The sequence below is a fragment of the Hydra vulgaris genome, chromosome 10, assembly GCF_038396675.1.
Source record: "Hydra vulgaris chromosome 10, alternate assembly HydraT2T_AEP".
NCBI lineage: Eukaryota > Metazoa > Cnidaria > Hydrozoa > Anthoathecata > Hydridae > Hydra > Hydra vulgaris.
Window position 1 is genome coordinate 8015001 of NC_088929.1, and position 19848 is coordinate 8034848.

Consider the following 19848-nt stretch of genomic DNA (forward strand, 5'->3'; position numbering starts at 1 on the left):
AATTAACAAGACTTGTCAGCAATCGAAAAGGGGTCAGTCAGAGAAAAATAGGTATTAAATTCGGTGTAAATCAATCGACAATTGGTCGTCAGTTAAAAAAAATGAATATTAAATATAGAAAACGTGAAAAGACTCCAAAACACACTATAGAACAACAAATAAAGGCAAAATTTTAACTGTCCAATAACGCATCACCTGTTAATAATGAATCATTTGTCACTAAAATATTTATTTAAGAATATCTAAATCTTTTTATTTAGATACAACAGGCATGGATATTCTTTAACACCTAATATATAACCAACAATGTCTATTGTTTAGGAAGTAAAAAAAAACTAGTGCTATTTATTATTCAAGATTTTTAGGGGGAAAAATTTATTATGGAACTTCAACTTCTATCCAATCAACTAATGTTGGTTTGGGAAAATGATAAGCTGAAAAGTGAAATAAGGCTTATCACAAAATTTATTGTTTGCTTTTATGCATTTATTCAACTAGCATCAGTCATACTTTTTAAAAATGAATACTTTCATTTCTGTAAATGACTGTTCAGAATGGTAAGATGAAGCAATCTAATATTCTAGATCTTATTTGCTGATGACACAAATTTATTTTATTCTCATAGTGATAACAACATTATTTAAAATGGTCAACATTGAACTTCTAAAACTAACTGAATGGTTAAATATGAATAAACTTTCAATTAGTTTAACTAAAACTAAGTATAATATTTTTCATCTCATACAAAATATAAAATCCCTCTTGAATTTATTATTGGAGAATATATTGTAAAAAAATTCATTGAAATTTCCAGAATCTAGAATATTAGTCTGATGAAACTGAGAAATACAACTGATTGCTTATTTTAGACAAAGTTCAATCTGTATTCAAATCACCAAAACAAAAATCCAATCCAATTTCAAAAATAAAGTTAATAATATATATCAGGGATGCGGAGTCCCAAAAAGGACTCCGGATATGAAAGTCACAAAAAGATTACTTTATCCTAGTTTCTGGTATCAAGGAGCTCTAAAAATATAAATAAGTTTACGGACTACTAAATAAGTTTATAGACTACATTTTTTGTTTTGACATTTAAGCTGAACGGACGATTTTAAAGATTGTTTCTTTTAAAAGTATGTGTTATATGCTTTTTGATTATATCCATTTGCTGACTAAATTTTTTTTATATTTTAAGTATTTTTTTATTCTTAAATACAGCAAAACCTTCATCACAATATAAGCTGAAATCTTCATTACATTTCATACTGTATCATTTATCACGCTGTGAAATTTGATACAGTATGAAAATATCTATTAATTCGCAAACTTCTGCACCATCAAATGCCCCCCATCATGATATCAAACAGTCCGTCTCTTTTTTTAATCCATGCTTCATTGTTGTTGAAGTTTATTTTTAAGATCACAATTGATTTTTGTTAAAATTACTTTAGTAATTTTAACAAAAATCAATTCGTCCTACCTCATTTTTGAAGGGTTCAAAAAGCGCACAGATGAGATGTTAACAAAGTTTTCCTTGTGGTCTTTCAAAGTGAAAAAACAGTTAGAGAATCCATTTATTTCAATTTTTTATATACCTCATGGTTTGTTAAAATTTGTTTTCCTTCTTTGTTTATGTGATCTTTTAATTTTTGATTTGCTTTTTTTTGTAGATGGTGGTAATAGCATTTGTTAACAGATTATTGTGATCCTCTTTGGACAGGTTATACATATATGATGTTGAGTCAGCTTGTATTAAGGTTTCGTGAGATATGCGTATAGTTTTATTGTCTTTTTTCATATCTTTTTGAAAAGTGCTGCGTATGTCTCTAAACTGATTTAAATAGGTTGATTAAGTCTTTTTTGAAGAGAGACATTTCTCTTATTTGCGGTGAACATATAGGAGATTTAATTCCGTAGTTTGTATTATTGATGTTGTCTTTAATTCTTCGATCATTATTAATAAAAAAGAATGCTTTCCATCTCATTTTCTTCAAGAGTAATTCTGTTTTTTTATTAGTTTTATTTTAAAGTCTCTTTCTGACAGTATTGAAATATTTTTTATTGAATAATCAAAGTTTATCTTTTCCATCGTGTTGACAACTAGAGTGGTGACAAAATGAGTGTCCCGTAAAGTAGAGTGCTCAACTTTACGGGGAAAATATTTGTATAGATATAGATATATAAAATATATTTGAGGTTTAATATTTTGATGTAATAATATTTTGGTGTAATAATACGAAGACTCTAGTATGTGTTACAGTGCTTAATATTATTAAATAATAGAGCTATATATATATTTTTTATTTAGACGAATAAGAACAATTGATTAGCGAAACCTAACCATACCCCCAAAAATACCAATTTTTATAGTTTTCAATATATATATATATATATATATATATATATATATATATATATATATATATATATATATATATATATATATATATATATATATATATAAATATAATGTTTTGTCAATAACTATTTATTAAAAGTGATTGAATAAAATTAAAAAAAAAAACATAAAATTTTGTAGTTATGTAGACGTAAATAATTTTATTTTTATTGTTCGAGTTGCGATTATATCAGTGTTACATAATTTTGTCTGTGACTATATATATAAAACCCTATCTCAAGGTGCCCAAAAAAGATCACTTTTTGGTCATTTTTTTGTTTCCCTTAAATGGGGGGGGGGGGGAGGTTAAAAGTGATTGGGTAGCGCACAAAATTTTTGAGACTCATCCTTTACATATTTGCCCCCAATTTAGGAGGTATGGTTTTTAAGATTTGAAAATTTATTTTTTTTGACCACCCATAATATTATATAATGATTTATTTTATTTTACTTATTCTTTTGTTTCAGATTGTTTCACCTTTTTTTTTACATTATATAATATAATTAATACAAATAATAAAGCTGAATAAAGTCTTCATTTATTGATCCAATGAATACATTTTTAGCTCATTCTTACAACTATTACACTTTCACAAGTTTACAAATTTTGAATTTGAATAAGTTTTCACCTAAAATTGCTGAAGAATTTTTTAAAAATTGTATCTGAAAAAAAAAAATTATACATTATTTTTTAATCTGCATATCCACTTGTAATAACTGCCCAGACAAAAAACATTTAGTATTTTTTTTTGGCAAATAATTCGTATGCAAAAACTTTAGAATTTTTTCCTGATTTTTACTTGTGAAAGCCAAATTTCAATGATTAATAACCACCTTTATAAAGATTTAGTTAATTTACTTCTATGTTTTCATACATGTCTATAAAAAGAATTATGTATCTCTTCATATTGTGTTTTTTTGTGATACTGTTTACCAACTGACATTAGTCAAATGTGATATTTATTAAAAATATTGCTGATGGCCCAAGTCTTTTTTTTGTCATATAGTTAAGCTTGAAATATCGCTTTTGGTCACTTAAATATCGCCTTAGGTCACTTAAATATTGCCTTAGGTCACTTAGGCTTTGAACATTCACATCATAAACTAAGTATAAATAAACATTTATGAAATAGACAATTATATTGTTAATTAATTTTGTAAAAATATATATATAAATAAATAAAATACTATAAATAAAAATAAAAAGTAGCTTTGAATAATTATTTAAAATTTTTATTTTGAATAAGAAAGGTTCAGTCAAACATCTAGTCTAACTAAACCTTTAATACCATAAGTTTGGTGGTTTAAATATTTAAAAATTAAATTTTTTATTGTCAAAAATATTATTTTTAGAATAAAAAAAAAAATTAATTACATTTTATTAGAAAAAGAATTTATAATTAACAAATAAGTTAATAAAATAACTCTGAAATAAATAATGCTCAAGTTAACAAGCTTTTTATTGTTGAACTTACATGATAAAACTCTAAAAGTTTTATAATTGGTATTTAGTTTATATAATTGGTTTGTTACAATAAATTTGATGTATACGCTAAATCATTATTCAGTTATTGCAACATAAAATGAATTTAATCACTGTTTCTGGGGACAGAAATGTAAATACATTAGTATGTATATATATATATACATATATACTCGTTGTCAATAAGTTTTTTTCGTGAACTTTCCTAATAAATTAAATGCTAATAAAGCAGATCAGAACAAACTTGAAGTTTTTTGAAAATTTTTTCTTTAATTTATATATATATATATATATATATATATATATATATATATATATATATATATATATATATATATATATATATATATATATATATATATATAAATATATATATATTATTAAAAACACTTGTCTATTTTTTAGTTGTCTTTAGCGTGTGTCTCGATCAGTAGTTTCATCAGATTCTTCCTGATGAACCTAATGATTGAGAAACACACTGTTGAAGACAACTAAAAATTAGATAAGTGTTTTTACTAATTTATTATTGCTCTAACAAATTAAGAACATTGAGCACTTTATTTGTAGAATATACTAACATAATTTATATATGTATATATATATATATATATATATATATATATATATATATATATACATATATATATATATATATATATATAATATATATATATATATATATATGTATATTAGGGATATGACTTTTTTGCAACCTACTAGGCCTGTATCGTAATTCAATGAACTTTTATGTAAAAAGAACGAATAGATGTTTCATTTTGACATATTTTGAAAAAAGGTCACCCCAAAACCAAAAAATCGAATTTTCAATAGGTACACTTTTGTACAGTAAATGAATATTAAAGGCTGAAGATGTTGTAAGAGTCATACTCCTGTTGTTATTTTATTTATTTATGCAACATGTACTGTGATATAACAAAAAACATTATGTGATATATAATTATACAAGTATTACAAAATTAACAGTATCAAAGCGTCTAGTACAACAATATACATAACTGTCTGTGTCTATAGGCCTACTGTGTTTAGTACATGGGTCACATGATGCTCACGTCTCATAAAGAGTCTAGCGCTTATTACTTAGAATGAATCGAAGTTGCAGTTTGTCTTTCTTTCTGCAGGAAGCATACAGGTCTTGCATCACCTTGATTGCACGTTCAGCTATCTGATTACTTCGTGGTATGTCGATGACGGATGGCTCTTTCTTCCAGTGATTTTTGAATGACTGCAATGCCTTTTTGTAAGGCTTCAATACATCAGATAAATTCTTGAAGTCATTGTCATTGTACTTTTGACTACTAAACCAATGTTCTGCCCACTCATATGAAATGAACCTGCAAACCTTCTCCAAATTCTTTCTCGCTTCAGGCATAAGAATGAACGCCAGAATGGCGAGAATGGCTCTTGAGTTCCATCTGGCATTGCTCATATTAGGAATGTTCTGAAAGTGAATCAGAGGGAAGTTTCTTTGTTCTTCATAGAACCTAAACACTCTTGTTAAATGGTACAAAAACTTCATATCGTCTCTCCACCCTGATTTATCAAGAATTTCTACAGTTCCATTCACAAACTTATCCTTCAGTTCATCATACTTATTCAACAGTTCAGACACAAATGGGTATTCAATGTTTGGAGATTTGGTATCACCCCAAGTTCTTCGTCCATCACCAGACGGAGAATCCTGTCTAGTACGTGATGCTGACAACCGATAAATTGTGGTATTGTGACACCCTTTAATTTAAACATACGTTGCAACTTCACAACAACTCCATTTCTCTTCCCAGTATTGACGTTTGTTGTATCAGTAATGATCAACTTAATTGAATTCCACAAATTGTATTCATCAATAAGTTTGGCAATTTTTTCAGCAACAGTTTCAGCTTTGCCATCTTTTAAACGCAGTGCATCAAGTTTCACGTCAGTTCTTTCATTCTGAAGTACAACTACCTGATATTCCTTATCATCTATTCGTTTGCCGTCAAAGTGTAAGGACCACTGTTCCATTTTAAGTTGTTGTATCATTTCTTTTTTTAATTTACCTGCCTCTTTGAATATGGACTTGTAAATTGCTGATTGACTTGGAGTTGGAATATCAATACCTTGTTGTGATAATACATTGCATATTTTAGCAGCTTTCTTTGTGGAAACTCCACTTGATGTAACCATACTTACAGCAAATTTACTTTTGTAGTGCTTTCTAGTTTTTTTCTGAGTGTCCTCGTCATCGTCTTTATCACCGTCGTCGTCTTCATCATCTTCACTCTTACTTTTGCAGTTTTCAGATTCAGTAACACTGTCTGTGGTAGACAGGACTTGTGATGTGGAAGGTATTGCTGTTCCAGACTGGACTTTCCTTCTCTTGGAAGGGTGAATGGTTTCTTTACTTGCCACTTGTCCTGTTGAGTACCCCACCTGTCCTTTACTTTCTTTTTGTAGGTGGTATAGACGTTTATCTTCCGAGGATAACCACTGGCCATTCACTTTCGTGATGTCAAATAGTGCATTGAGAACATCATATTTTCCACGCTTGACACATTCATCATAGACCTTCAGCACCTTCATAAGCTTTGCTCTTATCACTTGATCAGACACACGTGGAAAATTCAGTTTATTGTCCCACAATTTTGTAATTTCCTTAGAAATTTGGTCTATTCGTTCTTTTCTTCCTTTAACATATGCTTCGAGAAACTGGTATCTTCCTACGATCTGCAATTGAAGTGGTATTCTGGATTTTTCATCAGTGAATGTTCTTCTACAGCCACGCTTCCTCTTCTTCTGTGTGACTCTTGAAATCTCACCAAATTTTTAGTCCAAGTCTTCTTGTTCTTTGTTACTGTGGTATGACTTTTCTTGTGAGACATCATATAATATTGTTACGACTTTACGGATAGCTGAGCGTAAATATCCGTTTAATAAAGTCGTTTAATTAATAAAATACTTTAACTGTATAGTAATCCAATTATAGTTCGATAATCCAGTCAATGTTGATAACAGTTCGATAATCCAGTCCGTATCCTAACGATAATGCTACAACTACTTATACTTCGTACACTTACAGCGTCTTTAGTTCGCTACAGTAGTTCCTTATTAGCTCAGTTACACGCAGAGTACTTCATAGAACTATTCACATTATCAACACTGAGCTCTGACAGCAGCTCGCTTATATAATTATTTAGAGCTTCCAGAATGTTCTACTAAGTTCTATAATCTTCTACAGTCTGTTACAGTCGTCTATATCACCGTGGTAACACAATGACGTCATCACATAACAATTCCAAGTATTTGCCGGCACACGGCCGTTTCGTTGCCATGGTAACGTGTGGCGTTATATTTATAAATTCATAACAAAATAATGAAATAAATAGAATTAAGCTGAGAATTAAGCTTAAGATTAAAACATCGGTCAAAAATGAATGTATAAAAATGGTAAATCAAATTTTTATTTTGGGGTGACCTTTTTTTGTTGCAGAAAGCTATTTGGGCCTTTTTTCATGATTTTAGGTAAAAGTTCATCGATTTATGATAGAGTAAAAATTTTATTTTAAAAAAAATTAAAAACTCATATCACTAATATATATATATATATATATATATATTTATATATATATATATATATATATATATATATATATTTACTCTATATATATATATATATATTTATATATATATATATATATATATAAATATATATATTTACTATATATAAATATATATATATATTTACTATATATAAATATATATATATTTTATAATATAATATAGTATAATATATATATATATATATATAATATATATATATATATATATATATATATATATATATATATATATATATATATATATATATATATATATATATATATATATATATATATATATTTAAACAACTTTAAAATGTATTCTACACAATAGAGTGCTCAATGTTCTTAAAAGAACAGAGCACTTATATATTAGTAAAAAATCACTTAACAAAAATTTTTTTTATTTTACACTGTGTTTCATCAACAAAGATTCATCAGAAATGAATGATTAAATTAATAAAACTTCAATTTATACCATAAAATAAAATACAGGAAGTCGCAAATGTCTTTACACACATTTGTGGAATTTGCTGACACTATCATATAAAGAACTCTTTAGAAATGATTACTTAGGCTTGTTTTAGAAAATTTTTTAAAAAGGGTATTTAATGTAAATATTATTTGAACTCATTTATTTTTTTAGTTTTTTAGGAGAAACTTATTTTCGTGCCTACATTTAGAAATTAATTCTGATTTTTTGTTTAATAAACATTCTTGATTTGCCTGTGTAATTATTTCAAATTTTTCTTGTAGGCATAGTATGCATTTTTTGGAAATATTGTTATATGCAGGCGCTGTTTTAAGGATGGACCAATTCAGTATAAAATCATCAATATTATTTTCTTTTAAATCCCATATGTATTTTGACTGCATGGTGCCTTTTGGATACTTTTTATTTTTGAAAGATTGCTTATGATTGGCAAAACGTTTTTTCCATTCACCCTCTGTTATGCCAATATATTGTTTATCAGGTACATTCTTAGAGGAAACAACACATTTATATACCACATTTTTTGATAAACAAGGTCACAATAATGCTTTGTTAAACAAAAAAGAAATCCTAAATGAAAAAACTACAGAAAATTGTAATTATAAACAAAAAAAACAATTGTCCAATGAGTTTAAATAAACAATTTAATTATTTTTTCCTTTTGTTTACATTAATGCAAAGAATTGTTAAGAATCTTTTTTTTAACTTTTAAATGCACATTTATTAAACAGTTGTTAGATGTTGTTACTTTATTTAAGAAGGTTTCCCCATAATGTATTATAAAAACATTAAAAAAGATAACGATTCAAAGTTATTCCAAGCATATTTTAGTAATTTTATTATTATAATTTATTATTTAATATTATGACATGAAATGGCATGCCTTCCTGGGCAAGCCTATATATATATATATATATATATATATATATATATATATATATATATATATATATATATATATATATATATATATATATATATATATATATATATATATATATATTAGGGTGGTGCTAAAAACAACTTATTTTAAAAATGTCAGCTGACAACCCCTTAATGTGTTTTATATAATAAAATAATACTGGATTTAAAAATTTTTTGAATAAAAAATATTTTTACGGGTGCCACAAGGCCCTTATACATCAAACAGGTTCCTAATATTATAAAAAAAAAAGTTTTTCAAAAGTATGTCATGTTGGGTCTCAAAAGAAGCAAAATTTTATAAAAATTTCAAAAATAATTATTTAAAAAAAAAAATTGTTATTTTATAGTTTATTGCAAAAAAAATGACCTTTTAAACTAAAAATGAAAAAAGTTTATTTTTTTTAATTATGATTTCAAAAAATTCTTAAATAATAGTTTTTTTATAAAATAACTGTTATTTTTAGAATTTTTATAAAATTTTGCTTCTTTTGAGACCCAACATGATATACTTTTGAAAAACTTTTTTTTTTATAATATTAGGAACCTGTTTGATGTATAAGGGCCTTGTGGCACCCGTAAAAATATTTTTTATTCAAAAATTTTTTAAATCCAGTATTATTTTATTATATAAAACACATTTAGGGGTTGTCAGCTGACATTTTTAAAATAAGTTGTTTTTACCACCACCCTAATATATATATATATATATATATATATATATATATATATATATAATATATATATATATATATATATATATATATATAGATCTATAGTTTTTTGGCGTATCTTTACAGATAAACACATAATTAAAACACATCTTTACAAATAAACTCAGAAGAAAAAACGAAAAAATCCTCTTTGGAGTTAAAAAAGACGCCGAACGAAAAATTTTAATTTTTCTGTCAGCGTCCTTTAGGATAACATTATTGGAAATATGACAAAAAGATTTAAAGCAGCAAAAAAAAAAAAAAAGATTCAACAAACTATATATATATATATATATATATATATATATATATATAGTTTGTTGGCTTTAGGAAGAGCGGAAGGAAAAAAGTGATTCTTACGCCAACATATACGTCACTTTTAATTACTTTTAACTTTTGTCCAACATTTCCGTGTTGGACGAAAGTCAAAACCATTAATTTAATTACAAATTAATTGTTATATAAAAAAACCACAAAAACGCAAATTTAATTGACCAGAATGTTTTTAAAAACATTCTGAATGTTTTTGAAACATTCTGAATGTTTTTAACAATATAAACAATGTTTTTTTTTTAATTTTTTTTAATAAAATATTTTTATTTTTATTTTTTTTATTAAAATGTTTTTATTTTTATTTTTTTTTACTGTAAATCATGCGCGGAGTGTTGCTACATCGACTTTTTTATAGCCTGAGTCGCAAGGGAGTGCTGCTACATCGACTGACAAATAGCCTGACTCGCAAGGGAGTGCTGCTACATCGACTGACAAATAGCCTGACTCGCAAGGGGGTGCTGCTACATCGACTGACAAATAGCCTGACCCGCAAGGGAGTGCTGCTACATAGACTGAGGGTTTGGTTGGGGCAGGCAGTCTATCATTATTAAAAAAAAAAAATTCCGGTCTTGCATTTTAATTTTTACTTTTTGTCAACAAAATATGGAAAAAACTTTCGGATAACATCTAAGGGTTCTATATATATATATATATATATATATATATATATATATATATATGTATATATATATATGTATGTATATATATATATATCCATGATAAGAATCTTTCATACTATTGATTATTAATTGGTAGTTTTTTATTCTAAATTTTATATTGATACAAATAAAAATAACAGATTATTATTTTAGGCACAAAGTTTGGTTCAGTTTTAGATATGGTGACTGACAGGTAATTATTATTGCTTTTTTTTTCAGAAATAAAAGAAGAAAATAGTTTTAATATACCTTGCCATATCAGGGTGTTAACCATGGTGTCAGACAGAATTTATTCTTGTGTTTATCTGCTATTGGGAGTTTGCTCCTCAAAGGTTTCTATAAAATTTATTGACAAAGTACAAATATAAGATATAGCACAACGAGTTAGAATTTTGAACTAAAACAAGCAATTGACTTTAAAGTTGTTTTTGTAATACTAAATAAATTCTATGATTAAATAGATTATGTGATTGAGTTTTACTTATCAATTTTTTTTTACTCAATATTTACTGATGTTAACATTGGTATCAATCACAAGAATATTTGTTAATTTTAAAAAAATAATAAAATATGCAAATAAAGTTACTGATGTGTTTAAAATTTGTTTTGCCTATGAAAATGTTCTATCAATAAAATCACTCAAATTTATGAAATTAACAAAAGTTTATGTTTAGTAATTTTTATTTTTAAAGTAGAAAAACATAAAAAATGAAATGAACAGTTTTATATAATAAAGTTTAATTTAGTAAAAATTTTAGTTTTTAATAACATAATTATAATAAAATATAATATAATTACAATATAATATAATTACAATATAATATAATTACAATATAATATAATATATATATATATATATATATATATATATATATATATATATATATATATATGTAATTATTTTTAAAAATAACACGATGTTTTTTATTCTTGACATGTTTTGTAAAATTTTATTTACATTTTCAAAAGATTATTTTACAATAATAAAAAACTCTGAAATATACATTAAAAAATAGAAGTCTTTACAGAGAAATATTAACGGACAAAAAATTATACATAATAAACCAATATATTTATTACAAAATAACTCGGTAAATAACTAATTAAAATAACCAACTGTCAAAAAAAAAATATATATATATATAAATAAACTGACAGTAAAATTAAATAGATAAGTTTATAGTATAATGTAAAGCTTGTTTATTAAGTGAGGGACTTTCTCATTTAATGTGGAGGGCTTCTTTTATCTTTAATTTGTGTTTGTTTGGGGCATTATCCAAAATCTCAAAAGAATCACAGTTAGCCAAATTTTTGCAATTAAGAGATAAATTTAAGTATTTAAATATATGAGATTGTTTATCACTTTTAAGGTGCTCATTTATTCTAGTTGCCAAGTGTCTGGAGGTTTCTCCAATATAACTGGCATTACAGCCAGCGCAAGAAAATTTATAGACAACATGAGATTTAAGCAGTTTAGGAAGTGACTCTTTTAAGCAAAAACAATCTTGTATTTTATTTTTAATTCTGAATACGAAGCTCAAGAATTTTTCAAACACCTTCATAAACAACATAAAAATTTGAAATTTACTATGGAAAAAGAACAAGATAATCAGATTGCTTTTTTAGATGTACTTATTAAAAAATCCAAGTCGTTTACGACTTCAGTTTATCACAAAAAAACGTATACAGGTCTAACATTGTTAATAGCTTAAATATAAGATACTTTAAGCTTCCATACATTGGAATGTACTTTAATTACACTAAAAGGAAAATTTCAAAAATTGTTCATAAATATTGTAAGGATATTCTAATAAAATTAATTTTCACTACTAATAAAATACAATGAGCACCTTAAAAGTGATAAACAATCTCATATATTTAAACACTTAAATTTATCTCTTAATTGCAAAAATTTGGCTAACTGTGATTCTTTTGAGATTTTGGATAATGCCCCAAACAAACACAAATTAAAGATAAAAGAAGCCCTCCACATTAAATGAGAAAGTCCCTCACTTAATAAACAAGCTTTACATTATACTATAAACTTATCTATTTAATTTTACTGTCAGTTTATTTATATATATATATATATTTTTTGACAGTTGGTTATTTTAATTGGTTATTTACCGAGTTATTTTGTAATAAATATATTGGTTTATTATGTGTAATTTTTTGTCCGTTAATATTTCTCTGTAAAGACTTCTATTTTTTAATGTATATTTCAGAGTTTTTTATTATTGTAAAATAATCTTTTGAAAATGTAAATAAAATTTTACGAAACATGTCAAGAATAAAAAACATCGTGTTATTTTTAAAAATAATTACTTATTTTATGCTATTACGACGTTCAATATATATATGTATATATATAGAGATTTATATATATAACAAATGACATTTGAGGGAGAAGAACATCCCTAGAGCATTAAATGAATTGATTTTAGATAAAAGTTTGTCATCTAGCTCCAGTAGTACCCAATATTTACTGTGCTCTTGTGCACACTTAGTACCCAATTGTGCACAGTGCAACACTTAAAAAGGTCTAGATAATAATTAATAAATCATTTTTGCTTGTATTATATAATTATGTTAAACTCTATAATTTGTGTTGAAAATTTGTTTTTTTTTTACAATTGTTTAGTTTCTTTTATATTAGAAATTTGTATTTCATAAGCATTTGGAGACACCGGATAAAACACGATGGCACAGTGAATGACTAGCACTCTGTATATTTCCTATAAAATAAAAATATATTTACTTAATTAAAAGTTTGGATAGGTTTTACAGTATTTTATTTTAATGACAAATAGTTAATCATTACAGATGTTCAACCACTGGTCTGCTTATTGTTCTTGCTCAGTTTTATCCAAGATATCAAGTAGTGTTTCAGTTTCTTGTTGTTCTTGATATCTTCAGTCATTGGGTTCAAGTATATAGGTACTCTTTTTATTTTGTTTTTATATTTTATTATTTATTGTTTCTTATTTTTTCAAAAAAAAAAATATACTAAAACAATCTTGTTTATTCAATAATAATAATAATTGCAATAAAAAGTAACATTAGTAATAAGTAATAATAATTAATAATAATATTATTAATTATTATTCTGATATAAAGAGCATCCTTAGCAGATGTTATCTTTACTAGGGATTTTATATATTCTATGAGAGGTCAGTAGTGAATAATAATACAAGAAGACATTAAGTAGAGAGCTCATTGAGAAGGTTGTCATTCATTAATATAGGGATGTCAACAGTATTGTGATTGATTGCAATATATAAGTGAGTTTTGTTAAAGTTAAAATTCACAAGCTACTGCAAGCCCAAAGGTGTGAGAGAATAGAGAACAGATTTATGATTGGCGGCCTGTTCTAAGTGATTGAAAAGTGAAGTTTTAGTATGGCGTATAAATAGGAGTAAAAATTGAGTTGTTAGCAAATACAACCACTTTAGATCTAAGATTGGTGGGAAGATCATTAATGTAGATAAGAAGCAATACAGGGTTAAGGGAAAACCTTGTGGCACCCCAGAAGTTGAAATAAAGAAATGAAAAACTGAAATGAAGAAATGAAAAACTGAAATGAAGAAATGAAAAACTGAAATGAAGAAGAGTGTTGGCCTTTGATGATTACTTACAGTATCGAACAAAACATGGTGGACAAACTCAAGTTTAGAACAAAAGTTGATCAAAAAGTAAAAAGAACTAGTAAAACAATTGTACATATTAATTTTTAAATAGTTTATTATGTTCTTAACAAAATTTAGAATGTTTGAATCATGCTAAGAATCACAAAAAAAATTTATAATACATTTTTCTCAACAAACTAAATTTTTCCTTAGACAAAACAAGGTGGACAAATCAAAACGAAGCTTCTTTTATGAGATTTCATTGTCTTTATTCAATTTACCGTATTCTTTTATTTTCACTTTTATCATAACATTACTCTAAAATAATAAAATAGATTTTGGAACATCTGACCAATTATTTTTTCAATTAACTAAAAATAGATTTAACTTGTGATATATGGCGTAAATTGCAACTTAAAATGGCTTACGACAAATTAGGAAGTGTTTTACGTGAAAATATTATTAAAGATTTTAAAAGCGGGAAACGCCAAGCCAAAATTTGTAGAAAATATAATATAGCTAAATCGACTGTAAGCAAAACTGTCAAATCATTTGGATCTCGTGACTGAGATAAAACAAACTATCGGGACAAAGACTAGATCAAATAATTGTTTAAGAGCTTAAAAAAGATCAATTTTTGTCATCCACAAAATCAACCGAAAAACTTGAACTACAATCTCTAATCGCACTGAGCGACGAAGAGCTAACGAAGCAAAATCGTTCTCTCGAATGCCTGCCAAGAAACCACTAACTTTTTTTAAAAATAGAAAGCTAAGACTTGCGTTTGCCAAAGCACACCAAAATTGGATTGTAGACCAGTGGAGAAACATTTTTAAAAAACTTTTTAGTGATGAATCAAAATAACCTTTTTGGAAGCAACAGCAAGAACTGAGTCTGGAGACCAAAGAACACCAGATTCAATACTAAATATACCAAGGAGAGTGTTAAGCATGGAATGTCTGCTATGGTTTGGGGATGTTTCTCAGCACTTTGAACTGGTCCTATTCACAAAATTAATGGAATTATGGACCGTTTTGTTTACAAAGATATAATGGAAAATATTATGTTACTACATGCTGAATGGGAGATGCCCCGAAAATGGATTTTTCAACAGGACAATGATCCCAAACATACGTCAAAAATTGTAAAACAATTGTAAAAAAATTGTAAAACAACAAGGACAAGAATATCACCATAATAGAGTAGCCTGCACAAAGCCCTGACTTGAATCTCATAGAAAATTTGTGGGAAATAAGTGACAATAAGATTGAGCGTGCAAATGTGAAGACCAGTGAGGAATTATTTGAACAAAATGAGAAGGCCGGGTGAGAGATTGATATGAGAATTGTTGACTCATTAATTGAGTCTATGCCTCGAACAATTAAAGCAGTAGTTAAAAGTAAAGGAAGAGCTACCAAATATTAAGTTAATTTTTGAATTTTTTCAAAAAATAATAAGTTAATTTTTGAAATATTTTGAATTTTCAGTTGATTTTTTGAATGTCCACCTTGTTTTGTCCGAAGAAAAATGTAGTTTGTTAAGGAAAATGTGTTATAAAACTTTTTTAGTGATTTTTAGTATGATTCAAAAGTTTTAAGTTTTGTTAACGACACAATAAACTACACTAAAAATAATATGTTCAATTGTTTTACTAGTTTTTTTTAGTTTTTGATTAACTTTTGTTCTAAATATGAGTTTGTCCACCATGTTTTGTCCGATACTGTAAATACTGTGGTTAGAAAGAAATGATTTAATAATCTAATAGATTATTAAATATATGCAAGATTATGGATAAGCCAAACTTTATCAAAGGCTTTTGATATGTCAATTGCAATTTTTGGCAAAATGATGTATAGAGAAGTGTTAATCACTGTACACTGATAAATACATCTCAATGGCAGTGCTTCACAGACGATAGTTTAGCTCTGCAGGTGATGATGGCGTTCTCCACTAGAAATATTGACCAAGCAACCTATTAGTTAGCAGATTGACTATATAATGACATGAATTTTAGTGTATATAAGTACAATTTGAAGACATTAAGTTTGAAGAAGTTTGAATAATTTGAAGACATTTTGACGAAATAACTATTGAAGTGCACTGTTGTGAATCGTGAAAAAAGTTGTGAATTTGCTACATGGACCATGATTTTGCTACAAATTTTAGACCATGTAATTGACAAGGGCTAAATTTTCCTTACATGCCTTAACTTTATTCTTGTGATTTTGATCGGTTAACTCAGGGGGTATCCAACGTGATGTTAATTTTCTTTTTTTAATGCCGTGAATTGACTGTGGTTTTGCTACAAATTTTCTTAACATGCCCTGATTTCTGCAATTTTTTGTTGTAATTTTACACTGACAATAGTAGACAATAGACAATAGTAACAGCCCTCGCCTTGCCACCTCATTTTAATGCACAATAGATCCTTTCTTTTACAACAGTTGCGGTAGTGGTGTAGTGGTAAAGCGCTCGCTTCAGAAGCAAAAGGTTCCGAGTTCGATCCCCACCACGTCCCTGGTAGTACCGCGCTCAACTTGTTTCTCCGCGCAGCGGCCTTGTTCGTCGAGGTTCGTGTTTCGGAGTTATAGAGTTGAGAGAGGGTTATAACCACTATTGAGTAGCCTCCTCATCTGTAGTGGCCTTCATGGCCTTGAGGAGGTGAGTAACAAAAAAAAAAAAAAAAAAAAAAAAGCAGTTAGTAAGTCAGCTATAGAACAAGAAGATCAAAACCTTTATTGATTGTCAGAGAGTAGGTTATTAGACTCAAAATTAGCATTGCTAGAGATTTGTTTATTCATCATGGTATGTTAGAAATTTGGTTTATTAAAGACTCTAAGACCTTGCTAATAATAGAGAGAAGACTGATAGGACGGTAATTGGAGGGATCAGAGTGTTTTCCAGAGTTTCCAAATAAAGTTTACTTCTTAAATAGGAAAACAAGATTCAGTCAATCACGTCTTAATTATTTTCTTAAATTTAATAAATTCTTAAATTTAGAGAGAACAACAATAGTTCTGGAGATTACATATGTAAGTATGTTTGGAATGTAGTCTGGACCACAAGCTATAGAAGAGTTTAATTGAGAAATGACTTTAGCAACGGAAGCCAGAATGATTTGGATGTAGGAACCCTTTTATAAGATTAGTAGCTGATTTAATGAAGTTTTTTATTTATCTAAGGAGTTTTGTATTTTTGATTATGATACATCAACAGAGGGAATGAATAATTGCTTTCAATGTTAGAATAATAAATCAATTCATTATACATATCCAGGTCTTGTTATGAGATTTTATTGCATAACAAAAATGCTTAATGTTAATAAATGTAAAACAGCCTTGATATTTACATCATTAAAAGTTAAATTTTGTTTTAAGTGTATTTTAAGGTACCACATTGTAATTAATTTTAATTTTAGGGTGGGTTAAAATTCATTTAAACTTATATACCAAAAACTACTGATGAGATTTAAATTCTGTATTTAAAAAATATTATATTTCCTTATAAATTATTTCAAATAATTTATAAGGAAATATAATATTTAATATAATATATAGATTGTTTTAAACAATCCTATACTTAACAGAATCTTTTGTTTGTTATCACACTTTTTTGTTTTTTATTTTTTGCTTATTTAATATAATATTTTAAATAAAGACTATAAACAATTTATAGATAAATTTTATCAGTTACCAATAAGATAATCATAAACAAAATTTACATTTATAAATAAATGTCAAAAGAACTTTACATGGTATTGAATTAATAAGAGACCAAAAATTTTTAATACATTTGTTGAAAGAATTCTCTTAAAAACACTTCCCCCTTTTTTTTTTTTTTTTAAAGTTTTTTTATTTGCTTTCGGATTTAGTCTTTATGATGGAGAGACTTTTGTTTTACGTAATGAATTTGTAGATGATAAAAAAAATATTTGTTTAATCAGGGGCGTGGTGACTCTAAAAAGCCCATGCGGGATTTTTATTAAAAGGCCTATATATGCGGTATTTTACCATATATGCTTGATGTAAAGGCCCATACGAAAAAAAAGATGTGTATATATATATATATATATATGTATATATATATATATATATATATATATATATATATATATATATATATATATATATATATATATATATATATAATAACTGACCTAATTCTAATAAATCATCAATACAAACTAGCAAGTTGAGATAACACTTCTAATTATTAATATAGTTTGTAATGCATTTGTAATTAGTAATATTTGTAATTATTAATATTGTAATTGGTAATTATTAATAATGTAATTATTAATTATTGTATTTGTGATTTGTAATTATTAGTATTGTTTGTATTACTTCAAAATAAAAAATGGTAACAATACGATGCAGCGACCACGTTTTTGTTCTGATTTTCTAACACAATTTACCGCAAACGAATACGATTAGTATTTTATTGTTTGAAGAACATAGCCTAACACAAAATCAAAAATCAAAGATTTCAATTTTTCTATTACTATATAATGATATATATTTTATTGTATGATAATATAAATTTTATTAAAATTATATTAATTTTTTTTTCTAAAATAAATATTGAAAATCTTCATAAATTAATTCTTCTTTTTATAGATAGTTTATGCTTTTGTTTACTCAGTGTTTTAACTTTTTTTAACATTTTCGCATTAACTCTCAACAGCAAAAACGCCGCTCTAAAAATGGTGCCGTAATTGACATAATTTAAACATAAAAGTTTTTATAACGTAGTTTCATTTAGCAGTTACTTAATTGAAAATATTTCATATTATTGAAATTTTTCAATAATATGAAATATTTTCAATAATATTATTCAAATATTCCAAAAATGCTATTATATTGCTTTTTCATTTCAAAAATAAAACAAAATTAAAATAATGAAAATAAAAAAATTTAAAGCTATGGAATCTATATAATTTATTTTAAGCTTACCTATAATTAATATTAAAAAAAATGTGTCGTAAATAAGTAAATTGTTAAGGTGTAATATGAAATTGTATTTAAAAATACTTGTGGTATTCCCACACCTCAATTAAAATAAATTCGTTAGATAATATGGTTTTACGCTATTTTTAAAAGATTTTATTTGTGTATTTATATAGTTCATGATTCAAAGTTTGCATAAAACATATCTTCTTTAAATGTACTTTTTGCACAGCCATCATCCTTTTTTTAATCTGTCTGAGGACAGGATATTACGGAGTGGTTTGTTTATTTACATACAATAATATAAATTGTATAAAAATAAAAAACTTTATTTATTATAAAACAAGTTTATATCTGTTTCGAAACACTACAAAAATGCAAAACATGAGTTTGATACTTATTTGTATAAAACTTAATTTAAAATTTAACACCAAAACATTTTTCTTAATTGAATTAAAACGAAATACAATTACTATATAGTAATTGTATTGCGTTTTAATTCATTAAAATTTCAACATATTTTTTCAAGCCAAGTCTGTGTCTTTTTGGCGGTGCGGCACACTGGGATGAACACAACTTTTGTATTATTTTTTTAAATCATTAGTTACTTCTATCCAAGGCTCAGCATGACTCTCCAGAATGGTTAAATAAGCACTAGTATTTAGTTTTTCATCTTC

At 26.2% G+C, this 19848-nt stretch overlaps 1 protein-coding gene across 1 annotated transcript in view; it reads left to right on the forward strand.

Annotated features, from left to right (window-relative positions):
• LOC136085768 (CDP-diacylglycerol--inositol 3-phosphatidyltransferase-like) overlaps positions 1-19848 on the forward strand; it is a 54231-nt gene that overhangs the window by 8376 nt on the left and 26007 nt on the right. Inside the window, exons 3-4 of the mRNA XM_065807189.1 lie at positions 10753-10792; positions 13423-13536. Of these exons, the coding sequence (XP_065663261.1) occupies positions 10753-10792; positions 13423-13536 (154 nt within the window). The remainder of the gene's footprint in view (positions 1-10752; positions 10793-13422; positions 13537-19848) is intronic.